Source organism: Ranitomeya variabilis, chromosome 1, assembly GCF_051348905.1.
Source record: "Ranitomeya variabilis isolate aRanVar5 chromosome 1, aRanVar5.hap1, whole genome shotgun sequence".
Taxonomy (NCBI): domain Eukaryota; kingdom Metazoa; phylum Chordata; class Amphibia; order Anura; family Dendrobatidae; genus Ranitomeya; species Ranitomeya variabilis.
Genome location: NC_135232.1, coordinates 202,419,643 through 202,434,016, shown reverse-complemented (window position 1 = coordinate 202,434,016; position 14,374 = coordinate 202,419,643). Strand labels below are relative to the sequence as shown.

General features: G+C 44.1%; 1 protein-coding gene across 2 annotated transcripts in view; it reads left to right on the top strand.

The window, feature by feature from the left end:
- Positions 1–14,374, top strand: part of SUSD2 (sushi domain containing 2) — a 354,318-nt gene that overhangs the window by 197,772 nt on the left and 142,172 nt on the right. For both annotated transcript variants that reach the window (XM_077292088.1, XM_077292084.1), the window contains 3 exons: positions 4,880–5,146; positions 8,063–8,239; positions 10,502–10,703. In XM_077292088.1, coding sequence (XP_077148203.1) covers positions 4,880–5,146; positions 8,063–8,239; positions 10,502–10,703 — 646 coding nt within the window. The remainder of the gene's footprint in view (positions 1–4,879; positions 5,147–8,062; positions 8,240–10,501; positions 10,704–14,374) is intronic.

Genomic DNA, 14,374 nt, shown 5'->3' with positions numbered 1-14,374 from the left:
TCTGACAGAGGATCCCAGTTTGTTTCCAGGTTCTGGCGATCCTTTTGTGCTAAGATGGCCATTGATTTGTCGTTTTCGTCTGCCTTTCATCCTCAGACTAATGGACAAACGGAGCGAACTAATCAGACTCTGGAGGCTTATTTGAGGTGTTTTGTTTCTGCAGATCAGGATGATTGGGTGACCTTCTTGCCGTTGGCTGAGTTTGCCCTTAATAATCGGGCTAGTTCCGCTACTTTGGTTTCGCCATTTTTCTGCAACTCTGGTTTCCATCCTCGTTTTTCCTCGGGACATGTGGAGCCTTCTGACTGTCCTGGGGTAGATTCTGTGGTGGATAGGTTGCAGCAGATTTGGAATCATGTGGTGGACAACTTAAAGTTGTCACAGGAGAAGGCTCAGCGTTTTGCCAACCGCCGCCGCGGTGTGGGTCCCCGACTTCGTGTTGGGGATTTGGTATGGCTGTCTTCTCGATTTGTTCCTATGAAGGTCTCCTCTCCTAAATTTAAGCCTCGCTTCATCGGTCCTTACAAGATATTGGAAATCCTTAATCCTGTGTCCTTTCGCTTGGATCTTCCGGTGTCGTTTGCCATTCACAACGTGTTCCATAGGTCTTTGTTGCGGCGGTACGTTGTACCTGTGGTTCCTTCTGTTGAGCCTCCTGCTCCAGTGTTGGTTGAGGGCGAGTTGGAGTACGTGGTGGAGAAGATCTTGGATTCTCGTCTCTCCAGGCGGAGGCTTCAGTATCTGGTCAAGTGGAAGGGCTATGGTCAGGAGGATAATTCCTGGGTGGTTGCCTCTGATATGCATGCAGCCGATTTAGTTCGGGCCTTTCACGCTGCTCATCCTGATCACCCTGGTGGTCTTGGTGAGGGTTCGGTGACCCCTCCTTAAAGGGGGGGTACTGTTGTGAATTAGACTTTTTTGGCTCCCTCTTGTGGTCACTAGTGGTATGACTCTGGGATTGTCTTTCCTCAGTTTGGCACCACCTGGGTCGTTAGTCCAGGGGTGTTGCTATATGAACTTCCTGAATTCTCAGTCTGGTGCCTGGCATCGTTGTAATCAGTTCTTTCTGCTTGCTCCTGTCTGCTGGTCTTGGTTCTTGCAAAATTAAGCTAAGTCCTGCTTCCTTGTTTTTTGGTTATTTGTATTGCTCTTATTTTTTGTCCAGCTTGTACTAAATGTGATTTCTGATTTTGCTGGAAGCTCTAGGGGGCTGGTGTTCTTCCCCCGGGCTGTTAGACGGTTCGGGGGTTCTTGAATATCCAGCGTAGATATTTTTGATAGGGTTTTTGCTGACCGTATAAGTCATCTTACTATATTCTGCTATTAGTTAGTGGGCCTCTCTTTGCTAAATACCTAGTTCATTCTTACGTTTGTCTTTTCTTCTTACCTCACCGTTATTATTTGTTGGGGGCTTGTATCCAACTTTTGGGGTCTTTTCTCTGGAGGCAAGAAAGGTCTATCTTTTCCCTTCTAGGGTTAGTTAGTCCTCCGGCTGGCGCGAGACGTCTAGAACCAACGTAGGCACGTTCCCCGGCTGCTGCTATTTGTGGTGCTAGGATTAGATATACGGTCAGCCCAGTTACCACTGCCCTATGAGCTGTTTTTTTGTGTTTGCAGACTTGGTATTTATTTCTGAGACCCCCTGCCATTGGGGTCATAACATGTGTGTTGTGAATTCCGTTCTTGGGCTCCATCCTGTGGTTACGAATGGTATTTTTGGGAGTTCTGCTCTTGGGCTCCCTCTGGTGGTTTCGAGTGGAACTTAGCAGCTGCTTTCACTAATCGGTTCCCTGGCCTTGTTATTTAACTGGGCTTTTGGCTGTAGTTGATGCCAGCTGTCAATGTTTTTCCTGTGGATTCAGTTCTTTCCTGGAAGTTCTCTGTTGGCCAGTTCATTTCAGCTTAAGATAAGTTGTGCTAGTTTTTGGGTGTTTCCCTGCTTATGACCTTCTGTTCAGTTTAAGTTATGTCTCTTTTGTCCAGCTTGTCATCATGAAATATTCCGGCTAGTTGGAAGCTCTGGGGTCGCAGATTTGCCCCCCCACACCGTGAGTTGGTGTGGAGGTTATTTTTGTAAACTCTGCGTGGACATTTAGTTTTTATACTGACCGCACAGTAGCCTTTTCTATCTCTGTCTATTTAGATAGTTTTGGCCTCCTTTGCTAAAATCTAGTTTCATTTCTTAGTTTGTCATTTCCCTCTCCACTCACCGTCAATATTTGTGGGGGGCTATCTTCCTTTGGGGGTTTCTCTGAGGCGAGATAGTTTTCCGTTTCCATCTTCAGGGGTAGCTAGTTCTTAGGCTGTGAAGAGGCGTCTAGGCAGAGATAGGAACGCTCCACGGCTATTTCTAGTGTTGGTGTTAGGAGTAGGGATTGCGGTCAGTAAAGCTACCACTTCCTCAGAGCTTGTACATTATTTGTTTACCCACCAGGTCATTTCTGTGCTGCTTCGTATTCACTAGGTCATATCAGTGATTTCTGTCTGTGGAGTTCCACCTCCTCTGAGCTTGTCCATGATTGGTTTTACCCACCAGGTCATCTCAGTACCACTCCGTAACCACCAGGTCATAACACACGTGGAGGCCAAACACACTACCGAGCATCATTTCCTCGTCTTGAGGCATTTCCACTGAAGTTGAATCAGCCTGTAATTTGATTTTCCACTTTGATTTTGAGCATTATTCCAACTCCAGACCTCCGTGGGATATTAGTTATGATTTACGTTGATAATTTTTAGGTTTTATTGTTCTCAACACATTCCACTATGTAATGAATAAAGATTTACAACTGGAATATTTCATTTAGTGATATCTAGGATGTGGTATTTTAGTGTTCCCTTTATTTTTTTGAGCAGTGTACAATAAATGGGACTATACTCTGGACTACAGAACAGAAGGACTCATGTATTCTGGTTACAAGTAAGCTGAGCAGCAGTACTCAAGTCAAGCAGCAGCTGGAAAAGCAAACAAGAATTTACAGTATATAAAAAAGAGATAAAATCCTGCAATCCCAACGTACTATTACCTCTTTAGAAATCACTTGTGAGGCCACATCTAGAATATGGGATCCAGTTTTGGGCTCCACATTTTAAAAAGGATATTCAGAAGTTAGAATCAGTTCAAAGGCAGCAACTAGATTATTGCAAAGGATGGAAGGCCTCTCATATGAGGAGAGGTTGGAAAAGTTGGGCTTGTTTAGCTTAGAAAAAAGACACCTCGCAGCACCCCGTGGAGACACTGATGGTTACAGGGATTGGCCTCGGCTGATGGCGCCGCTGTAGGAGTAGCGTGGTGAACAGGGGGCATGGTTAAACGGTGACGTCACCTGTCCGTGGATGACGGACATGTGTGGGGTCCAACCCGACGCGTTTCGAGGGAACCGTCCCTCTTTCTCAAGGTATGGCTCCTACAATGCTGTTGCTTCAGGAATGGGGGAACATACCCTCTTTCGGCAAATTGTTTTTGCAAAACCTGGGATTCTATGTCAAAATCCACATCCCTCGTCCAGTTTCGTCTGATGCGTATAAACTGGCTCTTTGGAATGTTAAAGAGCCATGAGGGAAGATGACAACTATAGGACTGCAGGAGTGGCAAAACCACATCAAGCTTGCTCAGAGCTGTCCAGCATAATGTGTCAGTTGCAGATAGATTGAGCAGCAGGAGAGGCGTGCACACATATAAATGAACAACAGCATTGTAGGAGCCATACCTTGAGAAAGAGGGACGGTTCCCTCGAAACGCGTCGGGATTGGCCCCCACACACGTCCATCATCCACGGACAGGTGACGTCACTGTTAGCCACGCCCCCATTCACCACGCTACTCCTACAGCGGCGCCATCGGCCGAGGCCAACCGCTGAGACCATCAGCGTCTCCACGGGGTGCTGCAGCTCTGGGAGGACGCTCCCTCATCTGACACACTCGGATATTGTGCAGCAAACCACTACGCAAGCCTGACCATCCCCCACAGGATAACACATGTACCTGTAAGTGCCTCTTAGCGCAGCAATCTTTCTTTCACCATTCATTCATTTATTGTTTTCAAGGCAGTTTTACACACCACATCTGCCAGATTGCCTGCAGCTTTGGCTTCAGGCACAGTGTGAATAGCGCCATTGTGATTTGTTTATCTAGTATTTGCATGTATAAATATATGTGTGGTGGTCAGTACAAAGCACTGGCACATGACTTATTCCTTCCAAGGTTCATACTAAGGACCAGGGGGCACTCATTACGGGTGAAAAAAAGGCAGTTCCGGCAGCTAAATAGGAAATGTTCTTTACAGTTAGAGCAGTCAGAATGTGGAATACTCTACTACAAGAGGTAGTAATGGCAGAAACTATACAGATTTTAAAAAAGGGCTAGATGATTTCCTCAATATACATAAAAAATTGTGGGTTATAGATAATTTAGGGACAAAATGTGCAATTGGTGGAGAAAGGTTGAACTTGGTGGACCTAGGTCTTTTTTCAACTTATGGAACTATGAATCGTCGCAGCGCACAGTGCTGGCGCTGGGGGGATTCATAGGTCTGCAGTCACAGAGAGTGACACAGACTTTTCATTTTAGGATGGACAACCTGTCTAAGTAAAAAGTTTATTTTGTTAGATAAGTTAAATTACAAAAGGAAATTTTGCATTTTTGCTTTTTTTTTTTTAAATTCAACTTAAAAAACGAAGAGATCCCTGTTTGGGTTTTGAGCCACATTAATATTCCATGTGTGTGCCATAAAACACGATATATTAATTTGTTGAATGTATTATTATAAAGGTAACATTTTGCTGTGGAAGCCAATCCTTTGCAAGGCCTTGGTCTTTAAATGGTTAAACTGAAATAACACACTAATAAAATGTCGCTATGTGTCATCTCTCTCCTCCAGGGGCTGTGACAGAAGAAAGCTCACTTTTTCAGTACGACTCTCTAGAACTTATCAGCAGCTATAAACTAAAACATGACCCAGATTTTGTTCCCACATTTGAAGTTGATGAAAGTAAAAATGTTACTCTGACTGAAGAAGCCAAAAACCTGTGTGGTGAAGATATCTTCTGCAGATTTGACGTCTTAACAACAAATAGTTTGATAATTGGTAATGCTACTAAGATCTCGTATAGCAGTCACGAAGCATTGGTGAACAGCCTTCAACCTGGTAAAAAAAACTTTCTTTTATTTTTTTTTTATTTGTTATGTCCATTTTCTGCACATATTTACCCAATAAGAGATTGCTGTATATACTCGAGTATAAACCGAGATTTTCAGCCCATTTTTTTTGGCTGAAAGTCCCCCTCTCGGCTTATACTCGAGTCATACCCAGGGGTTGGCAGGGGAGGGGGAGCTGTCTAATTATATTTACCTACTCCAGGCGCAGTCCCTGCAGGTCCCTGCTTCCCCGGTACCGGCAGTTTCTTCCTGTACTGAACGGTCACATGGTACCGCTCATTACAGTAATAAATATGCGGCTCCACCTCCCATAGGGGTGGAGCTGCATATTCATTACTGTAATGAGCGGTAACGGTGACCGCTCAGTACAGGGAGAATCTGCGGCACCGAGGAAGTAGGGACTACAGGGAGGGGAGCACAGCGCTGCGCGATATTCACCTGCCCCTGTTTCCGGCGCCGCTCTGTCTTCAGCGTCTTCTGCAGTGACGCTCAGGTCAGAGGGCGCGATGACGTGGTTAGTGCGTGCCCTCTGCCTGAATGTCAGTGCAGAAGACGCTGAAGATGGAGCGGCGCCGGAACGAGGAGCAGGTGAATATTGAAGGTGCAGGGGGACTGATCGACAGAGAGGTGAGTATGTGATTTTTTTTTTATCGCAGCAACAGCAAATAGGGCAAGTGTTTGTATGGAGCATCTTGTGGGGCCATAACGTTTGTGCATCACTATAATGGGGCAAATGTGTCTGTATGGGGCCATAACATTTGTGCAGCACTATATGGGGCAAGTGTCTGTATGGGGCCATAACATTTGTGCAGCACTATATGGGGCAAGTGTCTGTATGGGGCCATAATTAACATTTGTGGAGCATTACGGTATATGGGGCAAGTGTCTGTATGGAGCATCTTATGGGGCCATAATCAAGGTTTGTGCGGCACTATATGGGGCAAATATCTTTATGGAGCATCTTATGGGGCCATAATCAGCATTTGTGCAGCATTATATTGGGCAAATGTGTCTATGGAGCATCTTATGGGGCCATTATTAACCTTTATGCAGGATTATATGGGGCATATTTTAATATGGAGCATCTTATGGGGCCATCATAAACTTTATGGAGCATTATATGGGGCTCCTGATTCAATATGGATATTCAAAAACACAACCTACTGATGTCTCAATTAATTTTACTTTTATTGGTATCTATTTTTACTTTTGACATTTACCGGTAGCTGCTGCATTTCCCACCCTAGGCTTATACTCGAGTCATTAAGTTTTCCCAGTTTTTTGTGGCAAAATTAGGGGGGTCGGCTTATACTCGAGTATATACGGTAGCTTTTCCCTTAGTTATGGCTGGACCAGCCATAAAGAAGTTCCACCCAGTAATTATACTAATAATTCCCATAATATTTCAATCGCTTGCAATTTACTTAGGTTTCTGGTTACCGAAGCTGGCCCCGATTCAGCTTCTTAAAAAGTTTCTCCGAAAAATGTGCTAAAATAAATGAATAAAATAAATAATACACATTTAAATATTAAGTATTTTTCTATATACCTTCATTTAGCAAAAAGGTATTGTTTATCTACTGCCCGTTATCAGGATTCCATGATGGCAGCTTACATCAATCACACACTACCCGAGATTTCAGGACTGGACTGGTGAAGTACAAGACAGAGGTCCTGTCAGAGCAGCAGTCCTGTCAGGCATTGCGAAGGAACATGCATTCCTCTGGTCAGTCCGGCTCCACTCCTCCATGTCCTCATAGGTTAACCCCTTTAAATAGATTTTTCTTTGCAGCATCTATGCATCCACCACCTGTATATAAACTTTTGAAACTGCCAATATACAGTATATCCACAACTCTAATGGGAGTTTGCGCTGTACAATACTACATATACAGGGCTGGGAGTCTGTATAGTAAGAAGCTGTTTAAGGAGGTAGCAGGCTGCTTAAAGTGAACCTGTCAGCAGGATTTTGCTAAGTAAACTACAGGCATTGTCACGTTTTCAGTGTTAAACTGATTAAAATGATACCTGGGGTGAAGAAATTTGTCTTGTGGTTCTTGTGTAATCGTTGTTAGAGGTTTTCGGTTAATGAGATGCCTGTTCTCTGTGGCGGGACTGTAGGCAGAGTCTTATCTTCCTGCTCTAAGCCAGACAAACCAAGAAGAGACCTGCCCAAAGGCCCACCATGAAGCAAGAGCTGTCTGTTTCTCTCTTTGTCTCTATGATGAGGAATATGTTTGTGCTTTTTTCATGCGGCTTGTGGTCAGGTCATTCCTTGGTTTCTCTGGCTTGGAGCAGGAAGATAAGACTCTGCCTACAGTCCCGCCCCGGAGCACGAGCATATCATTAACTGAAAAATTCTAACATTGATTCTTAATCCCAGGTATCATTTTAATCAGTTTAACACTGCCAACCTGACCATTTCTGTAGTTTACTTAGCAAAATCCTGCTGACAGGTTCACTTTACGTTCCTATTTGTTTTGGAATGTGCTGTTTATTGGAACAAGACCAAAATATTCTGCTATTAAATATCTTTGTAAATAAATATCATGCTGTTATTATTACTTACAATTGGTGGAGTGATGGGGAAGGGGGTGACCTCCGAATCTCTTGCCTCAACGTAGCTCATCTCCTCATTTATACAATGCTTATTCACAACGGTTCTTTATATAAGCAGTGCCTGAGTATTTGTGTGTTTAGTGCCCAGTCATAGCCTGCTGGTGGAGTGGTAGTGTAGCTTTCACACATACATTTCTTACATTTGAAATAATCCCCTGAATCTTTGAGGCAAATGGAGTAGATAGCTGCCCGATGCATCCTAGCAGCATGTAGCAGATGATAGCAATGAATAAGGAGAAAAGAACTAGCATGCTATATTTTATAGATGTATTTTTTCTTTTTACAGTGGTCACATGCGGCTGGCTTGCTCCACCAGCAAATGGCACAAAGAACGGGACAAATTACTTAGTTGGTTCTGTCATCATATTAAGTTGCAATAAAGGTTTTGTGATGATTGGATCTGGACAGAGAATATGCCAGGCTGATGGTAACTGGTCTGGTGAAGAAACAACGTGTATTAAAGGTATGAGAATTACAACTTAAATGGGCACTGTTTTTTCAACAAAATTTGCATAGTTCAAAAGTACAGCTAAATCTAACAAACTTTTTAAGGTATCTTGGCAGAAAATATGCTTCTTTCTCCACTTATACACTACTTATCCCACTTCCCAGCCCCCTGAACTCACCATCCACTTACAAAAGACAGCTCAATGCTATCTTGATCTAGACAAGATGGACACCAACACGGAGAGGTATCAGGTTATACCCCCTATTATATGCTATGGAGAGAGGAGGGTTGAGGAGGAGTAGACAAGCAATTGGAGAGTGTGATGGTGTGATATGCTATGTGGGTATCATTTTGTGTATATTTCTATTTTACATATTTTCATGGTGTTCTCTTGTAGAAGGAGTTATTTACTAATTGATGAATGGCTGTTTCTGCCATCTGATATCAGCTCCCACAGTACTGTATTGTATGCTAATGACATGTTGACCTAGCTTGTTGAAGCAATGAGCCCCTGAAACCTTCCCCCTTCTGACCTGTGAACAAGGAGGGACACTTAAGGTACCATCACACTCAGCGACGCTGCAGCGATATAGACAACGAGCCGATCGCTGCAGCGTCGCTGTTTAGGTCGCTGGGGAGCTGTCACACAGACAGCTCTCTCCAGTAACCAACGATCAGGGGAACGACTTCGGCATTGTTGAAATGGTCTGCTTTACGCTCTGCTTTACTGCCGGCGCTGACACATTCAGTGCAGGAAGTTCTTGGCAGCAGCGCGTAACCCTGTGGACGCCGGGGGATGTGACAGACATCAGAAGGTGAGTATGTACTGTTTTTTTTTTAACTTTTACAATGGTAACCAGGGTAAATATCGGGTTACTAAGCGCGGCCCTGCGCTTAGTAACCCGATTTTTACCCTGGTTACAAGTGAACACATCGCTGGATCGGCATCACACACGCCGATACAGCGATGACAGCGGGTGATCAAGCGACGAAATAAAGTTCTGGACTTCTAGCTCCGACCAGCAATATCACAGCGGGATCCAGATCGCTGCTGCGTGTCAAACACAACGAGATCGCTATCCAGGACACTGCAACGTCACGGATCGTCGTCGTTCTCGCTGCAAAGTCGCTTAGTGTGAAGGTACCTTTAAAATATCAGGGAGGTGAGACACAGATCAGTCCTGTGTGGAATGATGATGTGTTCACTGCATCTCAGAGAGAAAGAAGACTTTTATCCTGTTACTGAACTGCATTCATGTTCTGGACTATTTTATCCTTTGTGTGGTGGATCGTATATGGACCTTTTGTATTTTTGCCTAAATAAAGGTATTGGAATTGTTTACTATACTCTAGCTCTGTTGACTATGTGGTACCGGAGAAGGACCCTGTGACAGAGAGACAGAAAGATAGTGCTAAGCTTTCCAAAAAGTAGTTTGCAACACCTCAGAGCTGGATTCACATCAACACTGTTCATTACTGCTGAATTATTTACTCCATGCGCTTGCTTCTGTCTGTAAGCTATCAAAGCAAAAAAATAAAGCCGGAATTACTGTGATGTGAATGAAAGACTTTATAGCAGCAGTCTTCACCCAACAGCACAGTCAGTTGCAAATTAAGAGATTGCAGAGGGCAAAACTGGTGAAAATGCTGAATACAAGTTAAAAAATGGACATCAATAACAGTATTCCCCATGTACATACAAGGTAGTTTATTCTGAAAAGATGGTTGAAAATATAATTGCGCTTTTAAACATTGTTTTTTCTTGTTAGGCGTCATTAGACTGCATTTTCTACTTTTTCTGATCCATGCAACATTGCTCAGCAACATCTTTTTCCTTTTCTCACATCACTTTCCTTTCCTGCAAGTTTCTAGAAGGTTATCTCCTGGCAATGAGATAGTCTTCTGCATGAGCTTGAAGCATTCATTGCACCACTCTTACTGTTGATGCTGTTGGATGTGATATTTGCCCACTCTATGGTAGCAATAGAAATGTGTACAATATGGCAGCAAATTCTACATGCACTGTACAGTATTTACTTGATAATAAAGTGTTTGCAACATGTTGCAAGACTGTTATGCTGTTACTGTACAATTTATACTACTGTATTATTGCAGCAGGCCTGATGCCTGGTTTTCCTACACATACCATATACTCTATGTTTCTCACTAGTGCCACCCCTGGAATTTTAACATTTGATAAATAATTTACATTTCAGTAAATGTTTGTAATACAATTTGTTATAATCTGTCATACAGTAAAATATTTGGTTTGTGTAGGATCCAGATCCTGTTCAAGTCAGTGTGGGCAAGTCCTAGACGAGTGCTCCTGTTATGCAACCTGTGAGAAACTTGCCAACTGCTGTCCAGACTACAGCCACTTCTGTGTCCGTATCGCTCCGGATTCTGGTTTGCTGATGGGAGGAAGAGATTTTGTTATTGTGAATGTGACCTTTAACACCAGATCAGTAGTGAAATGCAGGTATGCGACACAAAGAATATGGAGTCTACTGCTAATAAATGCTGTTATCCATCATCTGCTTAATGATTCCTGCAGTATATGTAACAATACCCAACACATCTATGTACTATGAACACACTTTATTTAGAAAGTCATACACTGTACATTTGGCATTAGGAGATTGATGGCAAAATCTTATATTTAACAAAAAAGTCAAATCTACCGTACATACTACAGTATAAGCAGGCCCGAGTATAAGCCGAGACCCCTAATTTTGCCACAAAAAACTGGGAAAACTTAATGACTCGAGTATAAGCCTAGGGTGGAAAATGCAGCAGCTACCGATAAATGTAAAAAAAAAAAAGATACCAATAAAAGTAAAATTAATTGAGACATCAGTAGGTTAAGTGATTTTGAATATCCATATTGAATCAGGAGCCCCATATAATGCTCCATACAGTTCATGATGGGCCCCATAAGATGCTCCATACTAAAATATGCCCCATATAATGCTGCACAAATGTTGATTATGGCCCCATAAGATGCTCCATACAGACATTTGCCCCATATAATGCTGCACAAATGCTGATTATGGCCCCATAAGATGCTGCATACAGACATTTGCCTCATATCATGCTGCACAAATGCTGATTATGACCTCATAAGATGCTCCATAGAGACATTTGCCCCATACAATGCTGCACAAATGTTGATTATGGTCCCATAAGATGCTCCATACAGACATATGCCCCATATAATGCTGCACAAATGCTGATTATGGCCCCATAAGATGCTCCATACAGACATTTGCCTCATATCATGCTGCACAAATGCTGATTATGGCCCCATAAGATGCTCCATAGACACATTTGACCCGTATAATGCTCCACAAATGTTGATTATGGCCCCATAAGATGCTCCATAGACTATTATGCCCCATATATTGCTGCACAAATGCTGATTATGGCCCCATAAGATGCTCCATTCAGATATTTGCCCCATATAATGCTCCACAAATGCTGATTATGGCCACATAAGATGCTTCATAGACTATTATGCCCCATATGCTGTTGCTGCGATTAAAAAAAAAAAAAGAGACATATTCACCCCGGCACTTGCCACCTTTCCCCGTTCCACACTCGGACTAGCAGAACGCACTGAGTAAATATAGACTCGGGCGCCGCTGTGTCTTTCCCATCCTCGCACTGACGCTCAGGCAGAGGGCGCGCACTAACCACGTCATCGCGTCCTCTGACCTGAGTGTCACAGGCAGATGATGATGAAGATGGTGCCCGGCAGTGGAACAAGGAGAGGTGAATATCTCCATGCTCCCCCTCCCCATTATACTCACTTTCTCCTGATGCGGTCCCTGGCAGCTTATCTGATGGACTCTCCGGCTTTGAGCGGTCACTAGTATGAATATGCGGCTCCACCCCTATAGGAGCAAAGTCGTGTCCATATTCATTACTGTAATGAGCGGTACCATGTGACTGCTCAAAGCTGGAAGAGCTGCCGGCGCCTGGAGACCATCGGAGATGTAGAGACGCGCCAGGAGCAAGTGAGTATGTCCTCCTCCCGCACGACCCCCTAGGAACAATGACTCGAGTATAAGCCGAGAGGGGCACTTTCAGCCTAAAAAAGTGGGCTGAAAATCTCAGCTTATACTCGAGTATATACGGTATACTTTATACTGTATATACAGTGGGTACGGAAAGTATTCAGACCCCTTTAAATTTTTCACTCTTTGTTTCATTACAGCCATTTGGTAAATTAAAAAAAGTTCATTTTTTTCTCATTAATGTATACTCTGCACCCCATCTTGACTGAAAAAACCCCAGAAATGTAGTAATTTTTGCAAATTTATTAATAAGAAAAACTGAAATATCACATGGTCAGAAGTATTCAGACTCTTTGCTCAGTATTGAGAAAAAGCACCCTTTTGAGCTAATGAGCCTTCTTGGGAATGATGCAACAAGTTTTTCACACCAGGATTTGGGGATTTTCTGCCATTCTTCCTTGCAGATCCTCTCCAGTACCGTCAGGTTGGATGATGAACGTTGTTGGACAGGCATTTTCAGGTCTCTCAGAGCTGCTCAATTGGGTTTACGTCAGGGCTCTGGCTGGGCCAGTCAGGAATGGTCACAGAGATGTTCTGAAGCCACTCCTTTGTTATTTTAGCTGTGTGCTTAGGGTCATTTTCTTGTTGGAAGGTGAACCTTAGGCCAAGTCTGAGGTCCAGAGCACTCTGGAAGAGGTTTTCATCTAGGATATCTCTGTACTTGGCCACATTCATGTTTCCTTCACTGACAACCAGTCGTCCTGTCCCTGCAGCTGAAAACAACCCCATAGCATGATGCTGCCATCACCATGTTTCACTGTTGAGATTGTATTGGGCAGGTGATGAGCAGTGCCTGGTTTCCCCCACACATACCGCTTAGAATTATCACCAAAAAGGTATATCCTTGTGTTAGAGGTCGAGTTCCCACCTCTGCACAGGGGGAATCTCAGGCCATCTCCGCTGCGGTCTCCCATTCTTCTTCTGCCACATTGGAGCCTGCTCAGCGGAGACGTCGATCCCAGCGTCTTGCTCATTCTGACTCTGTGCAAAGGGTTACTGCTGCTTTTTCAGCTTCTGCCATTGAAGCCAGTGCTGGGCAGCGGCGAGCAGATGCTTTTGGGACTAAGTCCTGCTTTTCCCCTTCTGAGCATGCCCAGGGTAAGATCTCTCATTGGAGATCGAGGGTCACATGCTTAGATACTGCAGCAAAACCCATTGGTTCTCCTGGAAGGTCCTGAAGGTGCTCAGGCTCTGTGGCAGCCTCTCATTGGTCCTTCTAGGAAGGTCCTGTACTTGCTGCAGCTATAAAAGGTTCGCATGGCCGCAAGGCCATGCGCTAGTATCAATCCAAGTATGTGCTTTGTGCCAGTGTGGTTATGTGTGAATGTATTCAGGGACCCGGCTGAAATAAGCCCCTAGAATACCGGCACCTCCGGTGAGGAGATTGTATAAATGTATTCAGGGACCCGGCTGAAATAAGCCTCTAGAATACCGGCACCTCCGGTGAGGAGATTGCGTGTTTGCATAACCACCGACTGCTATCAGTTCGTCAGTAAGCTTGTGCTCCTGTGAGGCTAACAGGGCGCAGTGCTTCCTTTCACGGCTACTCTGTGAAGTAACAGAGCTATTCTATACCACCAAACAGTGCCACCATTCACTAGCAGCAGGTCCCTTCTGCACGGTGGACCCCGGGCTGCGAACACACCAATTATAATAAACATCTATATTTACTCAGTGCATTCTGCTAGTCCTAACAACTTGTCTCATCAGACCAGAGAATCTTATTTCTCATAGTCTGGGAGTCCTTCTTGTGTTTTTTAGCAAACTCTATGCGGGCTTTCATATGTCTTGCACTGAAGAGAGGCTTTCGTGGGGCCACTCTGCCATAAAGGCCCGACTGGTGGAGGGTTGCAGTGATAGTTGACTTTGTGAAACTTTCTCCCATATCCCTACTGCATCTCTGCAGGTCGGCCACAGTGATCTTGGGGTTCTTCTTTACCACTCTCACCAAGGTTCTTCTCCCACGATTGCTCAGTTTGGTTGGACGGCCAGGTCTAGGAAGACTTCTGGTGGTCTCAAACTTCTTCCATTTAAGGATTATGGAGGCCACTGTGCTCTTAGGAACCTTGAGTAC